Below are 12,772 nucleotides of genomic sequence, written 5' to 3' on the forward strand. Positions count from 1 at the left end.
AAGGGGGGAAGCCACATTGTGTGTCATAGGCTCAATATGTCAGTTTGACACGTACAGTAGATCCTGTGATCTTTTGTGACCAAATGTAATTTCTTGGGGTCTAGTAGGACTATAGTAAATAATAAAAAAAGAAATCGCTTTAACATTTTGTAAAAAAAATACATATTTAGCCCCATGTTCGAATGCCCCGCCCCCCGGGTCAAAAACAGCTAAAATCCCTAAAACGAAAGAAAGCAGCAAAAAAAAATGTACACTCATCTTTTAATTTCTCTAACAACCTAAAACATGAACCTTGGTTGAAAAAAACTAAAGTTGTCCTTTAAATGGAAAATACATATTTTAACACAGCCTACAACTTCACCAAAAGACTTGGGTGGAGGAAGTGTTGTGCAAGGGGCGGGTGTGTGTGTGTGTGTGTGTGTGTGTGTGTGTGTGTGTGTGTGTGTGTGTGTGTGTGTGTGTGTGTGTGTGTGTGTGTGTGTGTGCTTCTATCTAAATGAAGTGCAAACGCTTCTCATTGAGCATATGTAGAGGTTGGCGACTGGTGTGTCGACACAGCACAGTCAAAAATGAATGTCACCACTGCCAGGTGAGACTTTTAACTTTTGTCTGACATACAATTTCACTAGGCCTGACCTTGATTAGTCGAATAGTCGTCTTCCAATCTCTTTTATTTATGGAATTGCTTAGATGTGTTGGTTTTAGAATTGTGAAATATTTATATATTTTTTAAATGTATAGGAAAATAAATTTGGATTTTTTTTTCCTGGGGTTGTGACCCATGAAAATCGGTCCGTGACTCACAAATGGGTCCCGACTCATTGAATTGACAGGATCTGAAATTAGAAAAGCAGAACACCCTCAATCTCTCCCATAGTAATTACACTACACTGTTTCATGTTTTATGTGCATCTAGCTCATGCATGTCTCCCTGAAAACATAAACCCTTTCATGACTTTATCACATTTTGCAAACAGTATACTTAGATCTCTCTCTGCTGTATGTCACAACATATACCAATCTAGAGACTCTTGAAGCACAAAACGTAATATGTTCTACACAGGACTAAGATGCTGTTGTTTTTCTTTCAAAAATGGATCTAATATAGCCTACTGCATCATTATAAACATGCACCTAATCCCTACTCTTATCCTGCAATTTATTTTTCAGCTCACCTGAAACTACAGAGTTCGAGTACGAGCCGTACGACAATGAAAATGGAGCTGGAAACGTGTGTGAATATGAACAACATGGGATCTCCTTTCTCCCAGTGATCTATTCTCTGTTCTTCGTCGTGGGTCTTCTGGGGAACGTGCTCGTCCTCTGGGTCATCATCTTCGGGGTGAAGCTCCGTAGCATGAGCGACGTGTGCCTCCTCAACCTGGCCATCGCTGACCTTCTCCTGGTGTGCTCCCTTCCCTTCCTCGCCCACCAAGCCCGGGATCAGTGGGCGTTTGGCGACGCCATGTGCAAGATGGTCCTCGGTGCTTACCACATTGGCTTTTACTGCGGCATCTTCTTCATCATCCTGATGAGCATCGATCGCTACCTGGCTATAGTGCATGCGGTTTATGCAATGAAAGCACGAACACTCACCTTTGGAATGATTGCAGCTGCCGTTACATGGTTTGCCGGTTTTCTCGCCTCTTTTCCAGATATAATTTTTCTAAAGGTAGAGACGGACCGAAGTTCACAGAAGTCCATCTGCGGTGCTTCCTTAGTGAATGAAACCGCAACAGGCAACAGGCACTTCTGGACTATCTTTGGCCTTTTCAAAATGAACATCCTTGGCTTACTGATTCCAATGACCATTATGGGTTTCTGTTACGCCCAGATCATTTGGAAGCTCCTACACACCCAGTCATCCAAGAAACAGTCCATCCGCTTAGTCCTCGTAGTCGTGGCCGTGTATTTCTGCTGCTGGATGCCTTACAGCCTCGCCTCACTCTTCAGAGCATTGGAGTTACTCAAGGTTCTTCATTCCTGTCGAATCAGCAATGACATCAGATTGGCTCTACAAGTCACCCAGGCCATCGCGTATTCTCACAGCTGTCTCAACCCCATCCTGTATGTGTTTGTAGGAGAGAGGTTCAGGAAGAACCTCCTGCGTTTGATGAGCAGGGCTCCATGTAGGGTGTGTCGGGTCATGAAGACCCTCATTCCTTCAGACAGAGGCCGGATGAGCTCTACTTATTCAACAAGTACCACTGGCGATGAAAGGTCCAATGCTATATGAAGTGCCAGTGGAAAGGCGGTGTTGTGTAGTCGCAGTGTTAATGTTGGTGTGTGTGTGTGTGTGTGTGTGTGTGTGTGTGTGTGTGTGTGTGTGTGTGTGTGTGTGTGTGTGTGTGTGTGTGTGTGTGTGTGTGTGTGTGTGTGTGTGTGTGTGTGTGTGTGTCAGTGTGGTTATAATGTGGCTATCCCCAATGTTTGCATTGTAGGGATAGGGACACGTGCATGCTTGTATATTAAATGAAGGTAATTGCTTCGTGTTGTGCATTGATCGTGCGTAGAGATACATCTATAGACTATGCATTATCTGATGTCACCACAACATTTACAGTACCATCCATTGTTTAATGTTATTTTACTCTCTCCAATGACATGGGCCAAGTTACTGTGGAACATCTTGCTCCATTAAGACATCCAATGTACTACATTTCTGATGGTATATGGCACGAGGGACCTCCACAAAAATCGTGTCACATGTGCCCTTTTATGGGGGCACGCATTACCCTGACATCCCGTTTGTCTGACTACGCGGCCGCTTAGGACTCGCCCGTGGCTTCCCCGTGTGGTTAGGACTAGGGTTTGGGGAAAGGGTTAGTATGGTGCCGGAATTATTGGGATTTATGGGTGTCGGGTTATTGGGACGTGGGACTGACGTTATACGCACCCTTGGGCACCTGCAGGGGTGGACTGACTGGCCACAGGACGTACCAGACATACTGTATGCCCGGTAGGCCGACCCGCTAGTGGGCCAGTCTGGTCCAAATTCCGCGAAAATGTCCGGGATGATTCTTTTGTCTCAGTCCAGCCCTGGGCACCTGCCCCCTCAGTGCTCTCTGCACGCCCTGGCAATACTTACCTAATGTCAACAAAGTCCACACTCAGAGGGAGTTCAACAAACCACGTGCAACCCAGATTCGGCTCAAACAAGGGATTCAATTCATTTCGCTCCTATGCCACTAAAATGTGGAATGCCCTACCAACAGCCATTAAGAAATGTGAATCCCTTGACTCCTCCAAAACCGCTCTCAAAGAGCACCTACTACGGACGGATGCAATTTGAAACTGGCCCCTGTAAAAAAAAAAAAAAAAAAAACCCTCAGATTCACCCCCACCCCATGATTCCTGTTTTTCATAGAAGTGTATATTTGTACTTTAAATGTTTAAATGTTCTGATGAATTAAAAATGGATGACCCTGAGTAGAGTCTTAGTCTTAGTGCTTTTCATGGTTTCGTCCTCAAAGTAGCAGTTTTTGTATTGACTTGTGCTTTCGTTTGAAGTGTACGTGTACCCATTCTATACTGTACTGTGAAATAAAGTTTTGCCTTTAAAATGGTTTTGTTGCAGGTATTGCATTGCATCTGTGTGTCATGTTCAACAGGATGTGGTCTATCTTATACTACAGCTTTGCATAATATTGAGTTTAAATTGTCATGTATGCATATCAGCTAGAGCAGGCACCAATAAGTTGAAAGTTCAAGTAATACCCGGTGCTAACAAACATTTCCTTCTGTGCCTTCCCTTACCCTGGGAATGATATCACAGAAAGCAAAACAAAGGAATACCTTCAGCTATTATAACATGAATATTGTTGGCTTAATGATTCCGATGAACATTATGGGTTCCTGCTATACACGCCCTGATCATTTGGAAGCTCCTATACTGCCATTCATTCAATAAACCTTACTTATTAATTACTTACTTTGCATCCAAGAAACAGTCCATCTGATTGGTTGTAGTTGTAGCCAAGTTCGTCTGCTGTTGCATGCCTTATATAACGTGCGTATCTCTCTTCAAAGCTTTGGAGTTACAGTACCGTACTTCATGTCTATGTAATGTACAGTATAAAAGATGTGACAGCAGCAAGGCAAATCCAGGTGATCTATTTCTCTCACAGCTGTCTCTATCCTGTATGTGTTACAGTATAGAGGAGAGGTTCAGGAGGAAACTCATGCTAGTGTGAATATTGTTGTATTAAAGACTGTACGAAAATATCACATTGTAAGACATCCTCGATTTTTGCTTGAATGATGACCTCCTTGTAAAATAAATGAACAGCAAGAGTATTATTAATGAATAAAACCAACAGATGTCAACAGCACATGCTTGGTTCACCTTAAAGGACAACTTTAGTTTTTTTCAACCAAGGTTCATGTTTTAGGTTGTTAGAGAAATTATAATATTTTTTTTCATTCGCTGCTTTCTTTCGTTTTAGCGATTTTAGCTATTTTTGACAGGGAGGCGGGGGCATTCAAACATGGGGCTAAATACGTCTTTTTTTTACAAAATTGTATGGCGATTTATTATTTTATTATTTACTATAGTCCTACTAGACCCCAAGAAATTACATCTGGCCACAAAAGATCACAGGATCTACTGAATGTGAAGGAGGCCGACTGGGGGGAAGCCACATTGTGTGTCATAGGCTCAATATGTCAGTTTGACACATTCAGTAGATCCTGTGATCTTTTGTGACCAAATGTAATTTCTTGGGGTCTAGTAGGACTATAGTAAATAATAAAAAAAGAAATCGCTTTAACATTTTGTAAAAAAAATACATATTTAGCCCCATGTTCGAATGCCCCGCCCCCCTGTCAAAAACAGCTAAAATCCCTAAAACGAAAGAAAGCAGCAAATGTATTTTTTTACACTCATCTTTTAATTTATCTAACAACCTAAAACATGAACCTTGGTTGAAAAAAACTAAAGTTGTCCTTTAAATGGAAAATACATATTTTAACACAGCCTACAACTTCACCAAAATACTTGAGTGGAGGAAGTGTTGTGCAAGGGGCGTGTGTGTGTGTGTGTGTGTGTGTGTGTGTGTGTGTGTGTGTGTGTGTGTGTGTGTGTGTGTGTGTGTGTGTGTGTGTGTGTGTGTGTGTGTGTGTGTGTGTGTGTGTGTGTGTGTGCAGGCCCGCGGGAAGTACTTTACACTCGCAGGGGCTGAGCGTCTAGTAGGGGGTGCGCGCGCACAGGGCGCGCCGCAAAAATGCGCGTGCACGCGCATCATGCACGCGCATTTTTGCGCATTTTCACGCGCAAACGTGGCCTTTACTTTCCCTCTCCACACGCAAGTTATATGAACGAACTGACACAGGCAATTAACCAGGATAAGGTGCCAATACTGTGATACAGCATATTTATTAGGCCTGGCCTATCTCTTTTATTTTTCTTCCCCTCCTGTTCGAGGGGGGGCTGTGCCTGGGGGGAGGGGGTGCTACAGCCCCCCCAGCACCCCTACTTCCCTCAGCCCTGTGTGTGTGTGTGTGTGTGTGTGTGTGTGTGTGTGTGTGTGTGTGTGTGTGTGTGTGTGTGTGTGTGTGTGTGCTTCTATCTAAATTAAGTGCAAACGCTTCTCATTGAGCATATGTAGAGGTTGGCGACTGGTGTGTCGACACAGCACAGTCAAAAATGAATGTCACCACTGCCAGGTGAGACTTTTAACTTTTGTCTGACATACAATTTCACTAGGCCTGACCTTGATTAGTCGAATAGTCGTCTTCCAATCTCTTTTATTTATGGAATTGCTTAGATGTGTTGGTTTTAGAATTGTGAAATATTTATATATTTTTTAAATGTATAGGAAAATAAATTTGGATTTTTTTTTCCTGGGGTTGTGACCCATGAAAATCGGTCCGTGACTCACAAATGGGTCCCGACTCATTGAATTGACAGGATCTGAAATTAGAAAAGCAGAACACCCTCAATCTCTCCCATAGTAATTACACTACACTGTTTCATGTTTTATGTGCATCTAGCTCATGCATGTCTCCCTGAAAACATAAACCCTTTCATGACTTTATCACATTTTGCAAACAGTATACTTACGCCAGGGCTCCACCGGACGCGTTGCGTTGCGTCTGCGTCGCGTCAAAAAACGCACCGGTTCAATTTTAATGCACGCGTCGCGTCTCCGTCAACGCGGGCAGTGGAGCCACCCTTCATTGATTAAAAAGGGAACATTCCCTGACGGTGACGGAGACGCGACGCTGACGCGCCCGGTGGAGCCCGGCCGTTAGATCTCTCTCTGCTGTACAGTAGGCCAATAGCCTATACGATTATTATTGATGCTAAAAGTTTTAGTTAAAGCATTAACTATTAGCATTAGTTAATAGCATTTAATTGAACTGCAGTGACATGATTGACGTCCATCTGTCTGTCTGTCTGTCTGTCTGTCTGTCTGTCTGTCTGTCTGTCTCTATCTATCTCTATCTATCTATCTCTATCCGCTCACAGCTGAATAAGATTTCAACAGGTGCAATCAAAAGTGTGCAAGGAACCACATTTGGCTAGTTCATCTATTATTATTATTATCATCATATATAGGCCTATTACATATAGGCTATGTCGCTATGAGGTTGTAGATCGGCTATCTGCACCCACACAGTGCGTAGCCATAATGCATCATTGAATAATGCGTTATTTTATCGATTAATTTAATTCTAAATTAATTATCTTTTATCTTAGTGCTAAATCCGATTGCAATGTATGCAATGGCTATCATTGCATTAGGTCATCCACACACCCAGCACTATATAAAGATATCGCTTAGAAATGTATTGTAAATAAATACATTAAAACAATAAATTAATGTATTGTCTCCTCCGGTGACCAGTAGCCTACATGCACACACAGGACTAAAAAAAGATAGGCGATATGGAAACAATTAAGGATAAGAACAGATATGATCAGGAACAAAGCATTCATTGTCTTGATGTTTTATTGTGTTTTTGTTTCTGTATAATAAAGTAGGCTATTAAAAAAAGGGCGATCAAATAATCATAATCATAAATGGGGCGCCCGGTGCACCCCCGGGAGATCCACGGCCGCGTCCGAGGGACCCGTCCTGTTCCGACGGTCCGTCCCGCACGCAAGAACTGTAGGCTACTGTACTACAGACAGTACAGTACTGTGCTAATCTGTCCTATTAGTATCTGTTAGTTGGCTAGTTAAAAACATTGGAAGCTTCCGGATCGGTTCCGGGTGTTAACGTTAAAACTACAAGCGGAAGAGGACTTCATTTATTTTCCATTCATGTAGACGAAAGACAGATATTGGAAATTGAAAAAGGGCATCTTTGGATTTTGGATTTTGGATTTCAGAATACTTGTTATCTTGGCAAGAAGTTGTGTTTAACAAAAAAAGAAAAACGCGATTTGAGTCAATTTTCGTTTTCCATCCTTGTAGTTAAAAAGCTGATATTGAAAAACAAGCCAATTTTCGATTTTAAATTTTGGGACACCAGACAGAATATTGATTGAACACAAGATACACGGATTCTGTTTAAGCCATTAAGACCTTGTCGTATATTACAAAGCCACATTACGATGAAATATCCATATAATGTTGTATAATGTCATGTTGTTGTGCAGGACAAACCTTCACTAGCTGAGTTCCTGCATGTAAGTTCTGAGAGGCTTGATATTAGCTGGCCCACAGACACATTCCAAGAACGGCCTATGTGATCAGTTGAAAAGGTCTGCTATGAAATTGTAAAGGCTATTGTATTGAACCGTGGATACCATTGTGTTAATAATCTATAGAAGTGACCATCTACTTAGTATGCGGTGGTCTGGGGACGCACATGCACGTGCGTACACACATACAAGGGCGTTGGGGTGCACACCCTACATGCACTATTTGGGGAGAATTATAAAGAGGGTCTCAAATGTGCGGAGATCCAGAGAATCCAGTGAGAATCCACAGAATCCAGTCAGAGAGGTCAGTCGAGAATCCAGTCAGTCAGAGTGAGATCTGTAGCCAGGTTCCAGATGAGGTCGGGGACAGCTATGAGGGGACTGCTCTAGGATGGCTCTGGAATGGACTGATCATGAATTTGGTAACTAAGCTTTGTCCTTAATAAAATGATACAGAAATAAGGACATGCCTGGCCTCTCCAATCATTTATGCAACAGGGTAAAAAGTGCTTCCTGGACACTCAATATATGACAAATAATGGCAATACACTACAAATAATGGCGAGCTAGATCATGGCCTCATTGTTCGCGCTCGGGGGGGCAGTCTGCTCCTCTGGGACGGATTGAGGAAAAGAACTTTGTTTTGTCACGGAGTGTGTCTGGGAGTGCTTCGCCTTGTTGTTTAGGTGATTGGAATGCCATGACAACTTGTAGGGATTCAGATTATTGGATTTGAGGATTTAAGTTTAGTTCAGTCTGCTCGGCGGGGACCGTCATCGTCTCTGCTGCGGCTATGGTCAACCGGCGGCTTTCAGCAGTGGTGTGCACCGTGGTTTTCATCACCACGGCAGCAGACGGCCGGAGAGAGGGGCTGCAGTCAGGGGTCAGCGAGCACCACCAGCGTCACCTCTTCAGCAGCGATCGTGAGGGGGGTCCGTTCTACTCTGCTCGGCTCGGCGATTCAGTGTTCAAAGGGAGGCGTTCATCAGCCGCGGGCACCGAGAGGAGGAGGCTCGGCTCAATTCAACAGTTCTACAGGCTCCCAGCAACGCATCACTTTGCAGCATGAGTTTCTGCCTTGCAGTGGCCTACTCTGTAAAGGGTTGCAGTGGCTTTTACGGGCGTCAACTTCTCATTTTCAGTCATTTTGTCATGACTGAAAGAGGGGAGATGGAGAAGTCAGTTCAGTTTGGGAGAGAGGACAGCTCGACAACAACTGTGCGGTGCATCAGGACACTGCATCATGCATACAACCTGTTGGCATGGACAGCCTCATTTGGCCATGCTGGCTGAAGGAACAGTCGACGTGAGATAACGAGAGGGGCAACGGTTACAGAAGAATCTTTATATCAGATGAATATCGTTACATCTGATTTCAAATGTGTGTCTGTGTTTGTCTAACTCAACATAATAGGCATGTATGTTGATGGTTTTGTCGTAGGGTATTTTAATTAGAGAAATTGACTTGATGGGGATGAATATGCCTAGATTTGGGAAAATGAATAATAATGTGTACCGGAATAATATTAGTAGATGTCTCTTTGTTAGACGAGAGGTAGTGGCCCTGCCGTACGCTTAAGTGTAATCCGTCCTAAGATTAGATAAAGGGCGTATTGTTATTCAACTAAATTTGTGAAGGGGGAAAAGTCAATGAAGGTATTTGGCCAAGACTGTGGAATTATCTATTGTTATGTAGATTACTCTGTTTTTTGACGTATATGTGTTGGAAGTTGATCTGTGAATCAGCTGCATGTTGTGAGGGATTAATGCTGATACTCAGATGTGATTTGTACCGTTATCGTTCATTGGGTTGAAAATAGTGGGGTTGTATCTGATGTTATCTGATGTTTTTCCCCGGCCTTGGAAATATGGAGGGTTGAAATAATGTATGGATAATTTCTGCATGTCCTAAAGGAAAACTAAACTTTTGAGGGTCAATAGTATTGGATGATTATAGCTATAATTTAATCATGACATTAACTGAAGCTAGGTGTTTTAGATGTCACGATTGAAAGGTTATAACACACATTGATCTATAATTGGAGTGCTTTTGAGTAAAAGCAAAAGGGGTTGGAGAAGCGACAATGTATTGTGTTAAGTGTCAGATATGTGTACTAATCATTGATGCCATTATTCATGTTTGAGTTATGTGATTGTTGAAAGTGATAGGGATTATACTACAGAGAAGTTATTGGGGTGTAAACGATTTTTACTGTGTTTTTGTGTTAAAATGAAATGAAATGAAATGAGATGAAATGAAATGTAATGAAGTAAACACAGAGAGAGTCAAGCATACTGATGATGAGGATGTAAATGTAATGAAGATCACTGGTGATGATTTTAAGTAATTTGAATGCTGGAAACTTTTGAGGGTATTTTTGGATTCTATTGTAATTGTGTGATTTCTTTGAATTGCTGATGTTCCAGTAAGTAAGTCATGTATCGGCCAGAGGGAGGATTCTAATGTGGCTCCTTCCTATGAGTTTTGTGACACATGTTGGCTCATGTGTCAAGGGAGGACCTGTCGTATATTACAAAGCCACATTACGATGAAATATCCATATAATGTTGTATAATGTCATGTTGTTGTGCAGGACAAACCTTCACTAGCTGAGTTCCTGCATGTAAGTTCTGAGAGGCTTGATATTAGCTGGCCCACAGACACATTCCAAGAACGGCCTATGTGATCAGTTGAAAAGGTCTGCTATGAAATTGTAAAGGCTATTGTATTGAACCGTGGATACCATTGTGTTAATAATCTATAGAAGTGACCATCTACTTAGTATGCGGTGGTCTGGGGACGCACATGCACGTGCGTACACACATACAAGGGCGTTGGGGTGCACACCCTACATGCACTATTTGGGGAGAATTATAAAGAGGGTCTCAAATGTGCGGAGATCCAGAGAATCCAGTGAGAATCCACAGAATCCAGTCAGAGAGGTCAGTCGAGAATCCAGTCAGTCAGAGTGAGATCTGTAGCCAGGTTCCAGATGAGGTCGGGGACAGCTATGAGGGGACTGCTCTAGGATGGCTCTGGAATGGACTGATCATGAATTTGGTAACTAAGCTTTGTCCTTAATAAAATGATACAGAAATAAGGACATGCCTGGCCTCTCCAATCATTTATGCAACAGGGTAAAAAGTGCTTCCTGGACACTCAATATATGACAAATAATGGCAATACACTACAACCTGAAGGCTGATTCTTCAAAAAACTTTCTAAATCCTTCTACAGAATTACTTACTGAATCCATAGTTGTCTCCACCAGGCCGAAGGCATGGGGAGAGAGTATGTTTTGCACTCCGTCCGTGTGTGTGTCCGTCCGTCCGTGTGTCCGTCCTTCCTTCCGTCCGTCTGTGTACAGCTAATCTCCGGCACCGTTAACCCGGTCGATGCCAAACTTTGCACACACACTCCCTGGATGCCAACGATGAACCTCTGCCCCGCATTTTCCAGAACGGCCTGTTATAGCGCCACCATGAGGCAGCTTTTCACATTTTTTTTTTACCTAAAACTGCACCGATCTGCGTGAAACGTTGCATGCACACTCCCTAGAGGCCAAGGACAAACCTTTGACCTGCATTTTCCCCATCTGCCTTTTATAGCGCCACCAGGAGGCCGACTTTTGTAAAACACATTTTTTGATATTACTCCTCCAGATTCTGTCCAAAAATCTCACAAATCGTTACACAGTATCTCTATGGTCATGTGCTCAAGTCGGATCTGTCCGATATTTCATATTCCATCCTAATTGGCTATAATTGGCTTTCACAGTTTGCAAGATTGCCCCGTTTTGAACAAAAGCCTCAAATCATGAACGCAGCATGCAATTTACGTGAAATCTTTCACACATTTTCTTACTAGGCTGAGGAATATGTCCCACCCTTTTCACATTGGCCTGTTATAGCGCCACCAACAGGTTGATTTTTGCAAAACACATTTTTGGAACAAAATGCCTCAAATCATCCAATTGCCATCAAAGGCAAACATGTTTATATTACTCCTAAACATGTTGCCAAACATCTCACACAGTCCTATCCTCCTGGTGGAGACCTGTGCCCAGAAGGGCACTTTTTCTAGTTCAGACTTTTTTCGTGCCAAGGAGCCCCAAAAAGATATCTATTTGTTCAAGGACCACCAGGTTTCAATTATTATTATTGGAATTATTATTATTATTATTATTATTATTATTATTGAAAATGGGCCAGAGTTAGATGCTAATTTCCATCTGTAGTCCCTGAGCAGGCTCTTAAAATGATGATAAAACTATAAACACATACAATACAATACAATTCAATACAATGACAAATACACGTGACATGGTACAGGGGACAGAACCAATGCAGACTGATTTGAGAAGTGACAAGAAAAATGTACGGCAAAACTCAGTCTGAAGTGAGTGGTACTGTACTGTACTGTACTGTACTGTACTGTACTGTATTGTACTGTGCTGTGCTGTGCTGTGCTGTGCTGTGCTGTGCTGTGCTGTGCTGTACTGTACTGTACTGTACTGTACTGTACAAGCCCTCCTCCCTGGCCTGTACATCTGTGTGTTAGGCTGTGCAACAGTGTCTACAGGAGTGGTTTGCACTAGGGATGGAGCCCGAAAACCGGGTTCATTACAAACCCTGCCCCCCCCCCCCCCCCTCTCTCTCTCTCGGGTCCATTAAAAAACCCTGCCCCCCCCCCTCTCTCTCTCGGGTCCATTACAAACCCTGCCCCCCCCCTCTCTCTCTCGGGTCCATTACAAATCCTGCCCCCCCCCCCCCTCTCTCTCGGGTCCATTACAAACCCTGCCCCCCCCCCCCCCTCTCTCTCTCGGGTCCATTGCAAACCCTGCCCCCCCCCTCTCTCTCTCGGGTCCATTACAAACCCTGCCCCCCCCCCTCTCTCTCTCGGGTCCATTACAAACCCTGCCCCCCCCCCCCCCCCTCTCTCTCGGGTCCATTACAAACCCTGCCCCCCCCCCCCCCCCCCTCTCTCTCTCGGGTTCATTACAAACCCTGCCCCCCCCCCCCCTCTCTCTCTCGGGTCCATTACAAACCCGGACCCCCCCCCCCCCTCTCTCTCTCGGGTCCATTAGAAACCCTGCCCCCCCCTGCCCCTCTCTCTCGGGTC

The 12,772-nt window shown here is 43.6% G+C and overlaps 1 protein-coding gene across 1 annotated transcript; it reads left to right on the forward strand.

The window, feature by feature from the left end:
- Positions 1-530: 530 nt before the first annotated feature.
- On the forward strand, positions 531-2,236 carry LOC306940565 (C-C chemokine receptor type 5-like; the record flags this gene model as incomplete). Its single annotated transcript, XM_079525663.1, has 2 exons — positions 531-589; positions 1,171-2,236. Exons 1-2 carry the CDS (start codon positions 570-572, stop codon positions 2,234-2,236), a joined length of 1,086 nt encoding a protein of 361 aa, XP_079381789.1. The 5' UTR covers positions 531-569.
- Positions 2,237-12,772: the final 10,536 nt, after the last annotated feature.

This window comes from Electrona antarctica (genome assembly GCF_951216825.1).
Source record: "Electrona antarctica genome assembly, chromosome: 17".
Classification (NCBI taxonomy): domain Eukaryota; kingdom Metazoa; phylum Chordata; class Actinopteri; order Myctophiformes; family Myctophidae; genus Electrona; species Electrona antarctica.